Genomic DNA, 19,083 nt, shown 5'->3' on the forward strand with positions numbered 1-19,083 from the left:
AACACAGATCAACCTGCATCAGTTCAAACATGACTCAAAGTTGTTGTTTTTTTCTTTTCTTGAAATGATAGGTCTTTTTTTAACAGCAGTAATAAAAATCGGGTTTCATTGTATTATATGTGTTCTACATCATGGTAACCAAAAATGCAGAAAATTTCAGACCTCTAGCTATGACAGTTCCAGAGCTGTGGGGTTTGGAACTTTTGGTGTCAGCTTGGAGCTGCGCGCAATGGCTTCAACTGCTGGTAAAAAGTTCACCAGTGGAATTTTATGCATTCAGAATTATAACCCCCACTTAAAACCCACCGGGTTACAGACAAGTTTGCACATTTAACCTCTTAAATTTAACCTCTTAAAACCCGGTGGGTTTTAAGAGTTACATTTTACACTGATAATGCGTTAATGTTATCCAATGACGCAAATTTTGATTAGGAAAAAAATGTCCTTGATGGAAACACATTAGTTATGAGAAATGTACCTTTTTCATTAAAAGTCTCTTCACTAGGGTGAGGCGGGTTTTCGATTATTTTAAAATTGCAAATTTTTCAAATACATGTCAAAACTTTTTTTCACAATAGGTGACTGCAGAAAGAAAAGTAATCACATCAGATTTTAAGACTGTTTTTACTTTTTCTCATTAAACTACATAAATTCATTTTTATTCGCTATTGCTAACACTAATTAATCTGGTTATTGGACATATTAATTAATGAATCCTGTTGATTTTCAGATTTTCAATTCAGATAAGTTCAGTTTGTTGTTTTCTAAGGTTGTCCTACACTTAGTATATTTTTCATTTTTTTTTATCATAACTGACCTATTGTTAGGAAGTTAATGTAATCGTCTGGATTAGTTTAACCTCCTATATCAATACTATCAATACTGACAATACAAATTACATTTTTTTTTTCAACAATGTCTTGTGCTGTACATTTTACTAAACTATTTGCTACACTTTTCTGAAACTGTAAAGGCATTTCTATCATTTTTGAAGCCCTCTAATAATAGTTAATGTGTCAGTGGGTCATTTTCCCACCAAAGCTGTGAATCTCTGTAGCTCCTCTGGAGCTGAGGATCTTATTTTGTAGAACAACCATTTTCTTTATAGCTCAGGGAGCTGTCTGGTTCCTTGGTACTTGTGATATAGTTTTTCTGTTAACTGAGTTATTTTATACTAGATAAGATAATTAGGTAAATTCTGAAGTGTAACTGGCTGGGCTGCACTGGAATGTCAATCACTCGATCTAATCAACTTAATTTCCTTAAATTAAACTTTTAACCAATCTGACTGTATTATCTATGTAAAGTGACTTGAGATGATATGTGCTGTGAATTAGTGTTATAAAAATAAACTTGATTGAATTGAAAAAAGCACCCCCCCCCCTCCACCCACAAAACAAACAACCAAACAAAAAAAACATTGACAACCTTAATTAACCTGGATTGATTTATAAAAAGCAAAAAAAAAAAAAGCAAAAAAAAAAAAAAAAAAAAAAAAAAAACTCAACCAAACAAAAATGGCCAACTATCTTTTTTTGGGGCTGAAAAACGTTTTTTTTCACTGGTGAAAAGCTTAAACAAATACTGTTTACAATAGGGAAAACAAAACCAAGTTAGTTGTAGNCCCCCCCTCCACCCACAAAACAAACAACCAAACAAAAAAAACATTGACAACCTTAATTAACCTGGATTGATTTATAAAAAGCAAAAAAAAAAAAGCAAAAAAAAAAAAAAAACTCAACCAAACAAAAATGGCCAACTTTCTTTTTTTGGGGCTGAAAAACGTTTTTTTTCACTGGTGAAAAGCTTAAACAAATACTGTTTACAATAGGGAAAACAAAACCAAGTTAGTTGTAGTATTCATTTGCTACAATGAATACATGCTACATTTTACGGGGGTTTTATTCGAAGCGTGGACAAAAAACATCACTTTTTGGGGTTATCTTTAGAGTTACAGAATTAGTGTTCTTTTAATGTCCAATTTTAACAATAAAACACCTGCTAAAGAGATCCTACCAAATAGAATAATATACTTTTTAGTAGAATGACTGTCAAGCTCCTTAACTTTTTCTTATTTAAAGTTTTTATAACTCATAGTTAAGTTACTAATAGTCAGGAACTACAACCGTCAGAAGCTGGTCTAGTGGTTAGCAAAAAGGGGTTTTTACTCTTTGGTAAGACCCCAAAGGTCAGTGGTATGAAACTTAGGAATAAATGAATAAAACATTTTTTTTTTTTATTAAATTTACCCAGGTAACAAATACCTTTACTTGAATATGAAAATGTTAGTATTCCAAGTTGCAATAACATTGAAAGTTTGGCAAACTCAAAAGAAAAAATGTGAAATTTGAAAAACATTAATTCATCCATCCATCAATTTTCCATGACACTCATCCCTGTTAGGGTGACGAGGGGTGCTGGTGCCTATATCCAGCTGTCTACGGGCGAGAGGCGAGGTACACCCTAGACATGTCACCAGTCCATTGCAGGGCAACACAGAGCCCAACAGGACAAACAACCATTCATGCAGACACACACACTCACACCTAAGGAGAATTTAGAGAAGCCAATTAATCTAACAGTCATGTTTTTGGACCGTGGGAGGAAGCCAAAGTACCCGGAACGAACAGGGAGAAAATGCAAACTCCATGCAGAAAGACACCGGGCCAGGAATCAAACCCAGCATCTTCTTGCTGCAAGGCAGCAGTGCTACCCACTGCCCCGCTTTTAACAATCAAAATAAAGGCCAAACTTGGTAAAAACCAAAAAATAAAGAAAGCCATAATTCAATTTCCTTCCACTTTTTGCCTTAATTGTAGCCTAGTTTATCACTGAAGGTTTGGTTAAGTGCAAGTAAATCTGATTGGTGCATGACACAATATGGAAAGGTTCAAGTTATCAGAATAAATTTGTAAAAAAAAAAAAAAAAAATCTATTAAATTGGATGTACAACTTAATATTGGCAGTATGACTATATTATTCACATACAATACTTAACTAAAGCCTTGTTTTATTTCATTATCTGTTTTTATGTACTATAGTTATGTTGTCTGCATAGTGATTTTTATGTATATATGCTGGGGAATGAACAATATATAAGTAGATTAAAAGTTTTGAAAATGTTAGACAAAGAAGTCATGACAATTGTAGTATAGAATTTTGTGTTTTTGCTGTGTTTCCACTTATTTTATTTTGCTTTGTTTTTGCACTCTTTTTTTCTTTAGTGGTGCCTTTTGTCCATATCAACTAATAAAGCATAATGAAAGTACCAACTTTATCTCGACTCATCAGTAGGAACAAGGAAGCAAACACATTCAAACACATAAAACTAGAGCATATCAAATTAGAGCCTCTATGTAAATGTAAGCGGCACATATCCTGGAACAGGTGCGGTACAGCTGTAGAATAAACATAGTGAATTGTTGAAATTTTAACCATTTAGCTGTTTCAAAAAAGTGCAAATGGTGGATTGGTAACAAGTGAGGTGGAGGAGGAGGCGAGGAAAGGGATGGGGGAGGGAGTGGAGGACAGACGCTGGCGCCCTGCCAACACTGACGAAAGCTGCTTAGCCCACCCTGTTGCCATGGCTACATTTTAGAGCAGCACCCTGCATGCATGTGTGTGCTTGCCTAGGAGAGAGAAAGAGAGAGAGGAAGAAAGAGAGAGAGATGAGAGGAAGGGAGGGAGGCAGAGAAAACCAGCAGGAAGGCGTTAAAGCAAGCCAGAGTGGGAGTGAAGGACCACCAGTTATTAGGGTGGAAGGTAGAAGAAAGAACTTGTGTGTCTGAAGGGGAAAGGACATAAAGACAGTCAGAGAAACTAGAGAGAAACAATCGTGTGGGAGCAACAAAGTGCTGGATAATGGAGGTGCAGTCGGATTGTGTAGAGCCTCATGTGGCTCCACAGTGTGACACTCAGCCTGCAGGGAAGATCAACAAAGCTGCCTTTAAACTCTTTGGGAAGCGACGCACTGGCTCTGGAATGGCCAGCTTCTTCTCCTTCAGGAACAAAGGTACAGCAAACGGCGGAAACAACGGGAATTCTGAAAACGGAAATTCTTTGAATGGAAACAGCTCAGCGGCATCAGCAGAGCTTGTGAGGAGCAAAACACATGATGGGCTATCAGGCTCTAATAGCGATGCTATGGGACAGAGAGGGGAGGGCCTTACTAGCCTGGAGGCAGGACCGGTGAGGTCGCTTAGCAAATCCTTGAGTTTCTTCTCCTTTCTCCGACGAGGGAGTTTTAGAACAAGTGAAAATGGTGGGGCAGGGATTGTGAGAAGAGGGAGGGGCCTGAAGGGCTTTTTTAGCAGCATGCGATGGAGGCGTAAAGAGAAAACAAATGAAGCTGAAGGAGAAGAGGTGGGAAGTAAGAAAGAAAGGGACATGGAGGCTGCAGAATCTGAAAACATGAAGGACATTACTCTTACCCTTGAGCCTCCTCCTCATCATCACCAGGAGGACTGTGAAAATGCAGAGACAGGATCTAACCTCCATGGGTCAGACACTCCCACCACTAGTGTTACCATGACACCCACACACTGTGTTGCCATGCCAGGACCATCTGGTGAGCCAGACTCCCCGATTCCTTACACACCCACCGACTCACCACTGCGCCAATCCATCCAAAAAGCCAAAGCTTCTGTATCTAGTCTCACCCCTTCTCTTATTACACCCCCTTTGGATCGCTGCAGCATGGGTGACCAACCTTCAGAGCCCTCGGTAGATCGACTGTGTTCAATCCTTTTTACAGATGTCACATCCTTGAAGAGCTTTGATTCTCTGACTGGTTGTGGAGACATTATTGCTGATGCAGAGGAGGAAGGGCCAGGGGGTAATGGTGGAAGTGGTACGAGTAGTAGTAGCAGTGGGGGTGGAGGGGGTAGTCTGGGTGCCAGTGTTGGGAGAACCATTGGTATATCCAGTGCAACAACCCATGCTTCCCCAACCAAACCTTCATTACCTCCCCAGATCACCCAGCCCATGTACTCTGTTGCTCAAAGTTCCACACCTGTCTGCCTCCCTGCGAGGACCCGAGTGCCTCCTCCTCCGACGCAACACCCTCCTGGTAGTGGTGTGGTGGCTTACATGGGAGGGGGTGAAGAAATGGCAAGCCCGGAAGGGGTGGATGATGCAGATATGCAGGGACTCTGGCACATGTTGCCTTCTGCAGGAGAGAGCTCCCCTTCTTTACCACATCAGTACCAGCCTTCCTGCAGTACCCTTACATCCACCTATCCTCCTCGCACCACCTCTCCTAGTACACATCGTCCCTCAACTCAAAGAAGTGCAGATAGAAAAGCACCGGTGAAGGCGCTGGGTCTCAGTAAGATTCCAGTCGTTGGCGGAGCAGGAAGCTGGGCAGGTAAACCCCCTCTCCCTCATGCACATGGCCGTCATACTGTATCACCTGGAGAAAAAGAACTACTCAGCGATGAAGGATACTGGGATACTCCCTCAGCAACACCTACAGCCACACCTGATGAGAGCGGGGTGCAACGAAACCAGAAGATTGCCCTTTCAAGGGATAGCTGTTCTGGGGACCACCTTTACGACCTTTACACCGATCCTGAAGAGGGAGAAGATCAGAGGAGAGATGATGATCTAAACAGTACCCCTTCTCCATCTGCAGATTTTAAAATGAGTCCCACCTCCCAAAAAAGTCCAATTTCAACCTCATCCTCTTCTTCGTTCCAATCTTTGAAAGGCAGCACCAGCCTTCCACGAGACTCCAAGATTCCAGTAAGCACCAGACAAACCTCACCTCCCCACTCTGTAAGCCAGTCAGCTCTGTCCTCTGTACTGGAGGCAGAAACCCCTTTGCCAAAGACCCAAGCACCCCAACCAACTCGCACCAGAATCCCTGTGTCAAAGGTTCCAGTTCGACGTTCTGGAAACAAGCCTGCCAACACAACTGGAGGAGCCATATCCAAGAAGTAGTTATTTTTGAAAGAATTTTTTTGTCTAACACTGGGGTTAAATGTATGATAGTACAGGCCTGGTTGTTCAGAACCAAATGCTTTCCTTGAAAATCCTGAGCTGTAGAATTATCAGCTTATAAATTCCATTCAGATCTCAAGGGATTTCCTATGTTTCTTTTGGCTCTCTGGAAAAAAAAAAAAATCAGTAGCCTTGTTCATTTCAGACAAAAGGAGACTCCAAAGAAGCTGGATTAACATTTTACCAATCTTTGCACTTTGGAGGCTACCTGTTGACAATCCTTGAACAGAGATAATACATTCTTCGACTACAAGTTTGTGAAAAAACTACGGACCTGTTAAATTTCATTTACTACTATGGAAAAAGCAACAGAGCACCTTTTTATCTTTGACATCTTTTGTATGAAACTCCTTGTGACATTACTGTTTTCTTATAAGGACCTACTCCAATCAAAGTTTACTGTCGTTTTACATATTTTCCTTGCTTGATTTGTAATGAATTACCTCCTAATCTTGTGATTTTATAGCCAAAGCTAAAAAAAAAAAAAACATTCATAACAAACAACTCATAAATTTGAGCTTTTTCTTCCTCTAAATTCCTGGAACAGTATATTTTTTATCGTCATTCACTTTCGAAAATGGTATTCTTTTGACCATTCCCTAAGTTCAATGCTGTTTTTTAGATGCATAAATACAAGTAGAGCTAATGCAGCTGTGTGACTTTATGGCTAAAAAAGAAAACACATTTTACTGTTTTTTTTTTTGAGAAATGTAACCCGTTTGTGGACTTATTAATTTTGACATTTGGTTGTTGGTGATTCCCACCTCTACCACATACTTTATTGACTTTTTTTTTTACTTCTCTGGGATTTACTCTAATTTAACTAAACCTGCAAAATCTTGCAATATAACACGTGGAGAGATCCTTTGCACTGATGCATCCTCACTGTATACAAACAGAAGAGTCAGATTAAAGAAAAGCATGCTCACACATGTCATTACTCTCAGCATGCAGTGCACACAAGGCACAAAAGTCAGGGAAGATCATTTGAGAGGTGAAGAGTTTCACTTTATGCACATTGTACGACATCTGTTGCTCTCTTTGTAGCTTACACTGGTTAAGTCTGTCCTCTAAGGACATGTAACAAAAGCAAGTTTTCTAAGTGCGTTTTTCTTATGTTTTCAGACTTCCGAAAAAAATAAAAATAAAAAATCAATAATAGTAAAAATAAAACAAACAAAGAAAAAAAACAGCTCAGATCTCAAACTGTGATTGTATCAACTTGTTGGGGGAACTTCCTTCTTTTTCTGGATTGTTTGGCAAGTTTTGATGTGAATGGTTGACAAGGACGTACTTTTTTGTACTGTTATAAGTCGGACATTCTTAAAAAGGTAAAAAAAAAAAGTTAAGCAAACTAAAGGACTGCCTCTTCTGCTGATGCACATTCTATAATTTGATTTCAGGATCCACCGCAGCTGTTTGTTAAACTGAATGTAGCTTAATATTGTAGGTATAATAGGTCATTTACTCTCAACTTAAGGTAATGACAGAAAGGCAATAAAGCAAGATTTACCTGTTTTCTTGGTCTCTAATGCTCTGAAAGACAAACCTCTGCTTAACGTGTCTAGCTTTGCAAAGCAGCAGTTTATTCATAAAAGAGGGTGTGGCTTGTGGCCCTCAGGGGTCATCTGTCAGAGCTTAAGGGGCACAAGTTAAAATTAATGAAAATCTTTTTACTTTCCACCCACCATGATAGATATGATAACTGAGAGTCAAGTGTTCCCAAAATAAAATTACAGGTTTGGTACTGTAGCAAAGCACCTTTTTAATGTCTGATATTTTGTCCTGTTCATAAATCCTATGTTTTTTCCCATGACTTACTTTGCTCATCAGGACCTAATCTAATCACATATTGTCATTGTCACTTCTATTTTTTAAGATTTAACAATGGACTTTGGAATTTTTGGTAGTCCATACGTGTCACAATTCAGCAAATAAATGAATGCATCATTAAATCAAGTCATAATGTTTTAATTACTGATAACAGATTGGAGAAAAATATACATATACTAATTTATTGTGTATTTAAACAAAATATGATAACAATAAATTAAAAAGCAACCATAATTGCTTGCCACCCTTTTCCAGCTGAAATGAGTGGGTGTGGTGAACACATTTCTAATCAAGACAGTTGCTCTGAAGTGGAATAAAAGATGATAATCCCCATTGATGATTTTAGTAAAGGAGAAAAATAAATAAAACATTTTGAAAATAATTTGCATGATTTGAAAAAATGCCATTTGAATAAAAAAAAATTCATTTTATTATCCAAATGGCAAGTTTTTTATATTATCATCATTATTAAATATCATATCATTTTGGCACCAAAATCCTTTACAGTGTTGTTTTCACTTGAATTTATCATTTTCATCTATGTTAACTTAATTTCTCTCTTTCCTTAGAGTATTTATCCATTTTTTTACTTACAAATTTCACCGACATAATTTACAAAACATTAAAACTACTTTGTCTATACAAAACTGAATATGCTAAACAGGAGTAATACTGAACTGACTGTTATACATTAACTCTGTTTCTAAGCTGATGTAATTCTGCTTTCACTTGTCAGAGCCAGAGTTTCAGTCAAACCTGTATGATACCTCCCTTATTTCTTTGATGTTACATAAATGCACTCCTGAGGCAACCATACTGCTGCCAAAATCAGTTCCAAGTTGTTGGAACATTTCTTCCTTTCTCATCGTAAATTTAGAATTTCGTGTGAGTGGGTCTTGGTTTGTTGCACCAACAAACAGCATGCTATGTTTTCCTTTTTCCGGGTGTTGTTTTTCAATCGTCAGCCTCACACTGCTCCAACAACTGTTTTTCCATTAATTAAATATTTTGGCGCTAACACATCAGTACCTGACTCTTTCAATCTACGTTTACATCGATTTCTTAGAATGTGGGATCATTTTATCCTATTTTCTTATCAGAGCAAAATTAGTAGAATATCTGTAACTTTTATTTTCAGACTGAATGAAGACTGAATCAGACTGAATGAAAAAAAAAATAATTGGAAAACAGCTAAATCAGATTTGTAAATAGGTCAGCTATGTATGAATCAATATTTTCTAACGACTGATAAAGGCTTTGACCCTCTTTTGCTCTCCAGCAGGAAAGGCTAGATGGGGTCAGACAGCAATGAGGTTAAAACAAGAAAACAGCTGATTCATACAGATTTCAAACCTATCAGATTCAAAGTCATCTTGAACAACATTGAATATACTAACCTGATTCAGAAAATGTGGATATTACTATAACAAGCAGGCACATAGTTGACAAAGTGCATAAGTGCATATGGAGACGGATTTGGTGCAGTGCAATCCCCTTTGTTAGTAGTGCAGCAGCTCCCCCTTCTCTCTCTCTCTTGTTTTGCACACTGAGATTTATATAAAAGCCTTACGTAAGACACTCACTTCTACCAGCACACTTCGTCAAAGCCAAGGTTGCTGACAGTGAGAATACTGCGTGCTGGAGCATGCATATATATGTTAGCTGATCTTGTCATTAATCTGCAGGATGAGGGCATTTCTACTCAGTGTTTGCTCCTAGTGCATAAATCTATTGAAAGTACACAAACAGAATTTAGGTTTTTTTGCTGAACTGTAAGGTTCTTGTTCAAGTTAACGAAGAGCAATGCATCATCATGGAATGATAAACTTAAGGTATGGAACTATAAAATAACATTTTTTAAGCAGCACACCAGACCACAGGCACTTTAGGTGTATAATAACTTTTTCATTTGTTTCCAGCGATGGACAGTTTGTGGGGAAAATAACCCATTTAAAAATAAAGATAAGCAAGCAGTCTATTTTCTATAGTGCTGGTTGAAAGCTGACCTCCACTGTTTTGTGGTAACCAGATCAAGGTAAAGCAGCAGGCAGCCCTGCCCAGGAGCTCCAGTAACTAAGACATCTACAAGCTTCTTGAAAAGCTGAATATTATGTTTCAGTTTCGACTGTTATTGACTGAGACTGCTACTTGTGTCGCTGACATAGCATAGCATGTGAGAAACATGACACTTCTGCATGTTGCCATTCGTACAGGTTAATGTTAAAGTTTTTTTTTTTTTCATGATTTCATATGCTCTTAATAATCTGAACTAAATACACTGTTAAATTTAATGCAGGTGCACTTCTATAAATTCGAATATCATATGGCAAAAACAAAATTTGAAAAATTAATTTGATTGAACAGTCCATCAAACAGATTATATTTCAAGACACTGCTTCTTTTTATGTTTTGAAAATGGCTAACAGCTGATGCAATCTAAAAGTTGTTATCATCAGAAAATTTTAATATTACAATAAACTAAGAAAATTTTTTTAATATTATTTCTAACATATATGCCAATCAAGTAAGAAGTGTTTGCACTCAATCCCTCTTCAAGTCTCCTTCTAACTGCATCACTGTGTGGCATTGACGCTATCAGGCTTTTTATCTCTGCTGAGGTTACTTCATCAGCGGCTTTTAGCCCAGCTGCTTTGTTAGTTTTTTGTCTCTCTTTTCATTATTGATGATATCCGATATCATCGCTATGGATTTTAGTTCAGACAAGTTTGCAAACAGGTCAAAAAATATACAAAAGCCCATTGAAGATGTTTAATACTCCCTAATAAGCTTTGCTCCATAATTATTCAAAAAGCTGTGAGTGTTTCTTAGTTCTTGTGCACAATTTTCCTTTCACTTAAATTTCCATAAATCGTCTTTGATAGAGCAGCAACAATCTCTTCCTTTGGAGGGTGATCAACTGTGGAGTCACCGCTCTTTATGAAGACCAAAACATAACCAAAATAAAGAAGCTGTCTATTACGTTCTAATGTTTTGAGATCCACTTGATTTGATCAACAGTTTCTTCACCAGTAACTGTTTAAAACAAAAGTACTGCACAATTTTCACAACCACACCGAGAATTTAGATTAAGTTGTTATAGATAAACAAATAACAAAACAAAACCAGCATTAACATTTTAGCATAATTGCAGTTCTTTTAAGGTTTTCATTCCTATATTTCTAATCTAACTATTTTACATAAGAAAAAATCTGAACAAAGCAAACAATTACATTTGCTGCAAAGATAAGTGAGAGGGATGGATTCTTGTGTGTAAATAATACTCAAGATTGAGCCTTTGAATCATTTATTGCATGTGCACAAAACAATTCAGAAAATGGATCCAGAGTACATTATTGAAAGTAGAGTTAATGTGTAGAAAATTCATCTTCAAGCCTTTTGAAAATGATGTCATCTTGATAAGAAGGGATCCCTGACCTCAATAAATGTGTGGCAGTTAGTGTATCATGGAGAACCATTCCAAAGCAGCACCCCACACTCTGCATGGCAGCCTCTTGGCAGTTGTTCCCATAGCAACTCCACTAGGTCAGCCAATGAGAAGAGGGGGCTGGGCAGGGAGGAGGATAGAAAGATGGGGAGGTGAATGGAGAAAAGGGGGCTGACGGTGTGGGGGTGGGCTTCCCAACACACACTGAGGAATAGTAGTGGAGTTGAACTGGTGCAGCAAAGCACTCATTCAGGTACGTATCCACTGACTCCAAATTTACATGGGGATGTACATATTCAAATGTGCTAATGCTGCTGGTTTCAACAGCAGCATTAGCAAATGTTTTAGACATAAAAACACAGAAGAAAAAAACCCTAAACAAAATATATATATATAAAAAAGTTATTTAACTTTTCTAAATAAACAGAAGCAGTTAGTTGACACTAGTCAGATTTCATGGATTTCTTTCTCTCACCTTTTACCTTAAATTTTCTTGCCTATATTTAACCTTTTACTCAGGTGTTTATGTCAAAGCATTGTTGCTTTAGTCACCCCTCTTGTGGATAATCTCTTAGCAAACCAGTTTTTTGACTCAGTGATTGAACAAGTTTGACACTCTACAAACAAATAGAGGAAGGTAAGTAGACTGTGTTTGCGGAACATGTGCATGCCATTAATGCATTTCCTCCACTGATGGGACTTTTTACTTTTCAAACAAAGATTTTAGTGTTTTTTTTAAAGAGTTATTTAATAGTCACATGGCTTTCAGTAAGCACTACATCAAGCATGTAGTTCCTTATTGTGAGAAACTCAAATTTTCCTAAAAGAATAAAGCAGGAAGTATCTGAATAAATTAAATTTTAGCTCAAGAGATGCAAAATGAAATTAGATTATGAATCACAAGATGAGAAGTGAGAACCAAAAAGGTCAAACGAAAGCCTCTAAAGCTCTAACTAATAATTAACCTAAAAACAATTGTTTAATAAACAAAAGCAAGTTATTGTAAACTTGTGCAGAAGCCTTAATATTAACTGATCAGCATCTTAAACAGTCAAACTAGTTCAGTGATCTGTTTTAATTCTTATGATTCAAGAATCCAAATTACCTTACACCCTACAATTTTAGTTTCCATTTCACTTGTATACGAGGACATGTGAAGAGCTCTCATGTTGAAGCTCAGAAAAAGCAGGAAAAAAATAATTAAATGTCTCTTTATAAGATTACTTCCTCACATTTTAATAACAATTCACTAAAAAAGAAATTTGAATAAATTCTTGCATAGAAATGCATCACAAACTGCATAAAGAAACTTATATAATGATCTGTTAAGCTTTGAGACTCTCATCAACTCATGAACATATTTTAAATCAGTGAGGATGATTAAAGGTTAAAAAAAAAAACTTAAGTTACACCTTGCAATGAATTAAAAAAGAACCAGAGGAGCTCTGTGATGGAATATAGGTTGAGACAAAGTTGCATCAGACAGACGCTACAGAACAATAGGGAGTGGCAGCCTAGTGGTTCGGGCATAGACCCTGGAATCCTGAGGCTCTGAGTTCGAGCCCCACTCCCACAGACTGCCACTCTGGGTCTGTGTGCAAGACCCTTAACCCCCGCTTGCTCCCTGGGCGCCCCACGATGGCAGCCCACTGATCCCAAAGGGACATTACAGAAGGGTATGTTTATACATGACTTGAACTTCAAGACTTAAAAATGAACTAATCCAACCCAATGTGGGGGAAATGGAATATTACTTTATGCTGAAGCAAAAGAAAGCTGTAGACATTGTTTTCACTGTTTAACCACATCAGGGAAAGATGCAAATCTGAGTATTATTTACTAAACTTCAAAAAATTTTAAATATGGTTCTAACTGTAGGACAGTAGGTGATAAAACGGGTGTAAATAAATCAGCAAAGACCAGGTTGCAAATGATCAGCAATGACTTGATAAGAACTAAGTCACATAAGGAATTTGGACTCATAACCATAAACTCATGGGCCATAGAAATAGTTCATTTTAACTGTTCTCTAAACTATTTCTGTTAAATGTGACCTTTCACCATGCTGTGCATTAACACCATCACCATTAATCACTGTGAGCTGACAACGGTGCAGAAGCATTTCGGTTATGATAACTATCTCATTTCTAAAATAGCAAAGGTGTTACAAAGTAAAGGATATAAAAGCTAAATGCCAGTAGAAATCTTACTTTTACTTCCCTGTGACACAAATTATATAAATTATTTTAAAGTTATAAGAAAACCACAGTTGTTATTCTAATTACCAAATAAGTAGTATAAGTAGAAATAAGTAGAAACCTTAGTTGTACTTCCCCGTGACACAAATTATAGAAATTATTTTAAAGTTATAAGAAAACCACAGTTGTTATTCTAATTACCAAATAAAACTTACATCTGTCATCAAAGATATTGTTTCTTTTGCCAACAATTTTTAATAATAAAACAAACAAAAAAAAGCTTAAAGAATTATAAAGATGAAAATCAACTTTAGTTTAAATGAAATCCTTTTTTTTTCTAAACCGGGCAACAACATGAGACAAAGTGTAGGAATAAAAAAGCAGGACTGATGCTAAGAAATAAATTCAAGATAATTTGTACATTTTAAAGTATTTTTTAATGGATTCTTCCCTGAGAAGAAAAACTGAAATAGTTTTATATGGAAAAGTTGAAACTTTATGTATTTGTTGTGTAATTCATACTATAATAATTAACCTAACTGGATCTTTTGTTCTTGTGCTAGGTGGTTTAAGCAAACTTATATTAGGTATTTTTCCTCTGCAGTCATTTTTGTTAGATGATGGAGGTGTTTTACTAGTTTTTCCTGCCCTGTCACTTAAAATTCCTATTGGGCCATAGGTGTTTCCAGCAGTTGTACTGATTGCTTTTAAATACCACAAAAAAACAGAAGGGAAAAATTCCACAGTAAAATCCCAAAGGTAGGTGTTCTATGCTAGCTGCTTCTGATTTAAACTACAGTATTTATTGTTTTATAAAGGGGAAAACTACTATTAAATTAACTTCTCGTTAATAGATCTATGCCTATAGTAGAACGATCCTTTACCACTATGATCAACTTTACAGCTTTCATATTTTTAAATGAGTAGACTCCCAATCAGTTTATTCACCAAATCAGTTAAAATACATTAATATATTTTTTTGGCTGACAAAATTGCTCTCTTCCACCACTTTTGACATCTTTATAACAATCTCCTGGTAATATTACATCTTATAGGAACCAATCACCTAAAAAAGTCAAATTTAATCCTTTAAGATTACATAGTAATCTGTAGATTTACAGTCGATTCCATCAGCACAGCCTTTTTTTTTTGTGGTCATGCTGCTTGTAACAGAGAATGAGCATTTCTAATTCAAGTCATATTGTCCTAATATATATTGAATAACAAGGGAATTTCCAAAGAATTATCCAACTTGCTCTAGGCAATAGCTCTAACTAAGGCACCCATCTCTGCACTTTATTTAATTCTCAATAAGCAAACTAAAAATAAGGCAACACCAAAAGAAAAAGCTTTGGTTAATTATTATGAACTTATATTTTGTAACTCAAATCAAGACCTATAAATAAAAATAAGGACTGTAAAGAGACAAACTAAAAACACACAAGAAAAAATCCCAACAGACTTCTACTAAACAAAAGAAACAAATTCTGATGCTGATATCTTTGTTAGATAAAGTGCTTCAGTTACACACATCACACAGATATCTAAGCTTAACTTCAATTCTCACAGAGATGAAAACGATCAAATGTTTACTTTTTTATGAGCTTTCATGTCTAGCTTTTTCTTATAGACTGTATATATATATATATATATATATAAAAAAATAATAATCTAAGTGATGTCAAAATTTGCACAATAATTGTGACACATTCATTTTATAGCATCCCTGGACACATTTATGCATACACATTTTTATATATTCTACCCCATTCACCAATCAAGGCTATTTAAAATACAATAGCTTTACAAATACTTCAATATTACAGCTCCCCCTATGCTTCTCCACTTGTCTTGTCATTAACTTGCAGGCGCTTGAATATCCACAGTAATAAAAGTAAACAATTGTCTTTTTAAGATCTCCTTAACTGTGTAGCTAAGGGAATTTAGTCCGTCTTTATCCATAGTCTGTTTAGTTTTAGCAAGTTTGTCAGGATTCTTTGGATTAGGTTCGTTATGTTTGTCTCTTTGATGCCTGACCATCTTGTACTTCCCAGTCACACCATCCGGTCGAGAAATGGACATCCCACGGTAGACGACCCGCCTGTAAATATCGTCGTCCTCTCCACCCCATCCCCAGTAAGTGTTTGGACAGCCATTAATTTTCAAGAACTGTTGCTTGGACAGCGAGGAGACCCCACCGAAGTAGGTAGTATAGGGTAGATGGAAGTTAAACTTGTCCATAGCAACAGCCAAATGTCTTGGATTATCAAAACACCTGTAGAGATTACGGTCATCGAGGGGCACAAGGTCAACGTCAGAAAAGACGAAGCACTCATAGTCATATTCCTTCTGAGCTTCAAGGAAGCCAACATTCATCAGCTTAGCTCTGTTGAACACTCCTTCCCCTTCCTGGTTGATGACATACACGCCATAATCCAACTGCTGGCGGATCAGGATAGGATGAATGTAGTAGAGCAAATGATTGAGGTGCTCGTGTCGATTTCTGAATGGGATGATGATCGCTACCTAAACAAAAAAATAAAAAAAAAAAACAACAAAAAAGAACAATAGCCCAGGTGAGATTACTTTCATTTGATAGTTTTTTTATGTTCTGAAAACAACAAAAAAACACTTGTGGTTGTCAGTGAATTTCAGATATTAGGGATTTCTTTGATAGATCTCCTCTAAAGAATAAAAGTTTTAAATTACATAACTTCTTTTTAGTAGTAATAAATGTTCTTTTACAAACATTATTCTAAGGTTTTCTTTTACTTGTAGGAATATTAACATTAAAATGTTAGTTTATTGAAATGGCATTTACTGTATGTCCACCTCTAAGTTTTTTTTTGTTGTTTTTTTTTTAACTAAAGGGCTCTTATAAACAAGTCTAATCTTCTATAATCTACATTAAGAAAAAAGGAAAGAAACCTAGTTAGCTTTTTCTAAGGATGTCAATCTCTTCACTTTTTCAGGGATGTTGTCATTTTCATCATTTCATAATTTAATTTTCGTCTTTAATGTTGTTATTATTCTTTTGGGGGGGTTAGTGAAAACTAATTTCAGGTTGTGAAACATGAAGGAAAATTAAAGATTAAAGGATATTAATATATATCTATATATCTATCTATCTATCTATCTATATATATATATATATATATATATATATATATATATATATATATATATATATATATATATATATATATATATATATATATATATATATATTAAATCCAAAAAAAGAGCTCTCAATGTGAATGTAATAAAAATAAATGAAAATAATTTTGAGAAGTTTGACATTAAACAAACTCTTGTTTGTCTGGAAAGAAAAGCACAGACATTCAAACCACCAATAAAATTGGTTAAACTTGTACATTTATGAGGAAACGAATAACCCAAAAAGCTCTTTATAGATGTGACAACATCAAAAACCTCTCTGTTTTTTATTCTGAAATGGTTTCCAGGATTTCTTTGTTTTAAATGTAAAATAAACCAATATCTCATGACATTATGAAATTATTTAATGTTTCTTGAATAAAAAAGTTCACAATTGGTAAAAGGAGATATTATTAGAACATTTTTGCCATGAACTTTTAATGCAGATTTTGACCTACCTTGTGTTGGGAGATGCAGTCAGTTGGCTTATAGCGTCCTCCTGGCTGAAGTGAAGAACCAACCTGCTGTGTAACCTCCTCTAATGTCCGTTTTGTATTAAACTCCACAAGGAGAGGACCCACAAGATTTGGTGGGGTTTCAGGGCAAGGCTCCAAAGTCCTGTTTGAGATGACTGGCACCACTGTGATTTCATGGCTGATTTCAGTCACCTGTAAATCATCCTGAATCTTCCAGGAGAAATTTTGGTTTCTGTTCAATACAATGCGAGGAACAGCTGCAGTTGAAAAATTAAGGTTTTTACCGTAGAATAAAACCACAGCATAAAACAAAAGGCTGATGAAGACAAAGAGGGACAAACAGGCCAATAGTTTCTTCAGCATGTTTAAAATCCTCGGTGTTCAGCGCTGGCATGCAGAAATGACCTTTCACCACTGTGCTTCCTGTATTCTCTTTGCAAGTCAAACCTCCTCTAAAAACAAGACAAACCAGATCAGTTTTTTTTTTCCCTTCATCAACTTCCTTGTTTAACTCAGCATATCAGGTTTAACTGCCTGCCTAAACGTACGGTTTAAAGTTTTACATTTAAAATCATCATAAGGCTTTTTCTACATTCTACATTTCTGGCTCAGTTTGTGATGATTGTCATAAACCTTTTTTTTTTTTTTATATATATATATATAAAAACTATTATTGCAATTACATACACTTCTTTGAGGTACTGGTGTTAACATACAATTTAACCAGAAACAAAAAACTATATTGAGAACAATTATTTTGTTACTAAAAAAAGACTTCACTTTGATGAAGGTGAAAAATATCCTCAAAGCAGCAGCAATATTAATTTAGTGACAAACCTTAAAAGTCTGTATGTTGTCAGAGTATGCCCTCTACTGGAATTTGTTTAAAGGTGCTGAGTCTAAGCAGGTCAACCCAAAGGCCTTCCGAAGGCCTTCATAGAAAGAAGCTGTCAAGACATCCCCAGCTTTAGCCTCAGATTCTGTTCTTCTATCTGATGCCCGCAGTGGTCCATGTTATCAGCCTGTTAACTGTCAGTCTGTCAAAAAAAGGAAAAACCCTTAGATCACCAGAAATAAGATGGCAGCACTGTCCTCCGTTCACTGGAACTCGACTGAGACTAATTTCCTCTTATGGCAAGTTTCGAAACTGGAATGTCACTGATAAGTAACCGACTTCCCTTTTACAAGAGCGCCGGCCAATCACAGGTTCAGAAAGGGGAGTGCCATCAAACACAATGAGGAAACTGAGACCACCCAAAGGCTGACAGCAGGGTACGCTGAGGAAGAAAAAATAAACAAACTGACAAACAGTGAAAAGAAATGCATTTTGGGGGGGATGAAGCATAGCCACAAAATTAAACATTTCCTCACTGAAGAGTATCTTAGTGTCAACATAACTGAAACACAAAAGGTCTTCTTTAGAAAAGGTTTTTTTATTATCCAAGTTATGAATATGTAAAGAAAAAAAGAATAAAAGTATTGTATTTTACAGTTTATAAATAAATAAAAACACTGAAAACTGATTAAAGCTGGAAAAAATCTGGAAACATTGCCATACAGTAAATGGAATTCAAATTTTTGTGTATCAGTACAACAATAGGGGCTGTTTAACTGTAGCATGAATGGCAAATGGCATGCAACAAAGGAAGTTAGCAGACAAACCTTGGTATGTGGTTTGTGGCAAAGCAGCGGTTCTGTTTCCATCCTGGCAGAATGTGCTTTTTTCTTAGTAAAAACAGTATCTTGATAAGAATTCAAAGCAGTGGAGAAATGAACAAAGCTAAGCAAGTTTGCTTGCACGTCTCTATTTTGTTAATTGTTCCATAGAAAGTTTCACTGAGGAAAAATGACTTTTCTTACATGCACTTTAAGCCACGTCTCTACATTTTGAGTCATTTGAGTTTTTTAATGTCAAATAACGTTTACCATCATTCTTGGTCAAACAGCATAAAACAAAAATAGTTTCGCTTCTAGA

The 19,083-nt window shown here is 36.1% G+C and overlaps 2 protein-coding genes across 2 annotated transcripts; one reads left to right on the plus strand and one right to left on the minus strand.

The window, feature by feature from the left end:
* The first annotated feature begins 3,663 nt into the window (after positions 1 to 3,663).
* amer2 (APC membrane recruitment protein 2) lies at positions 3,664 to 7,333 on the plus strand. The gene has a single exon (XM_015389820.1). It carries the CDS (start codon positions 3,862 to 3,864, stop codon positions 5,938 to 5,940), a length of 2,079 nt encoding a protein of 692 aa, XP_015245306.1. The 5' UTR covers positions 3,664 to 3,861; the 3' UTR covers positions 5,941 to 7,333.
* Positions 7,334 to 14,027: 6,694 nt separating this feature from the next.
* LOC107094320 (beta-1,4-galactosyltransferase 1-like) lies at positions 14,028 to 18,233 on the minus strand. The gene is made up of 3 exons (XM_015389869.1): positions 17,946 to 18,233; positions 17,091 to 17,560; positions 14,028 to 16,002 (listed from the first exon to the last, which is right to left on the minus strand). Exons 2-3 carry the CDS (start codon positions 17,469 to 17,471, stop codon positions 15,334 to 15,336), a joined length of 1,050 nt encoding a protein of 349 aa, XP_015245355.1. The 5' UTR covers positions 17,472 to 17,560; positions 17,946 to 18,233; the 3' UTR covers positions 14,028 to 15,333.
* Positions 18,234 to 19,083: the final 850 nt, after the last annotated feature.

The sequence above is a fragment of the Cyprinodon variegatus genome, unplaced genomic scaffold (assembly GCF_000732505.1).
Source record: "Cyprinodon variegatus isolate N-32 unplaced genomic scaffold, C_variegatus-1.0 Scaffold20, whole genome shotgun sequence".
In the NCBI taxonomy this organism is placed as follows: Eukaryota; Metazoa; Chordata; class Actinopteri; order Cyprinodontiformes; family Cyprinodontidae; genus Cyprinodon; species Cyprinodon variegatus.

Coding starts and splice junctions, on each gene's coding strand:
- amer2 (XM_015389820.1), top strand. CDS start 3,862: ATGGAGGTGCAGTCGGATTGTGTAGAGCCTCATGTGGCTCCACAGTGT.
- LOC107094320 (XM_015389869.1), bottom strand. CDS start 17,471: ATGCTGAAGAAACTATTGGCCTGTTTGTCCCTCTTTGTCTTCATCAGC. Junction 16,003..17,090: donor ACTGCATCTCCCAACACAAG/GTAGGTCAAAAT, acceptor TTTTTTGTTTAG/GTAGCGATCATCATCCCATT.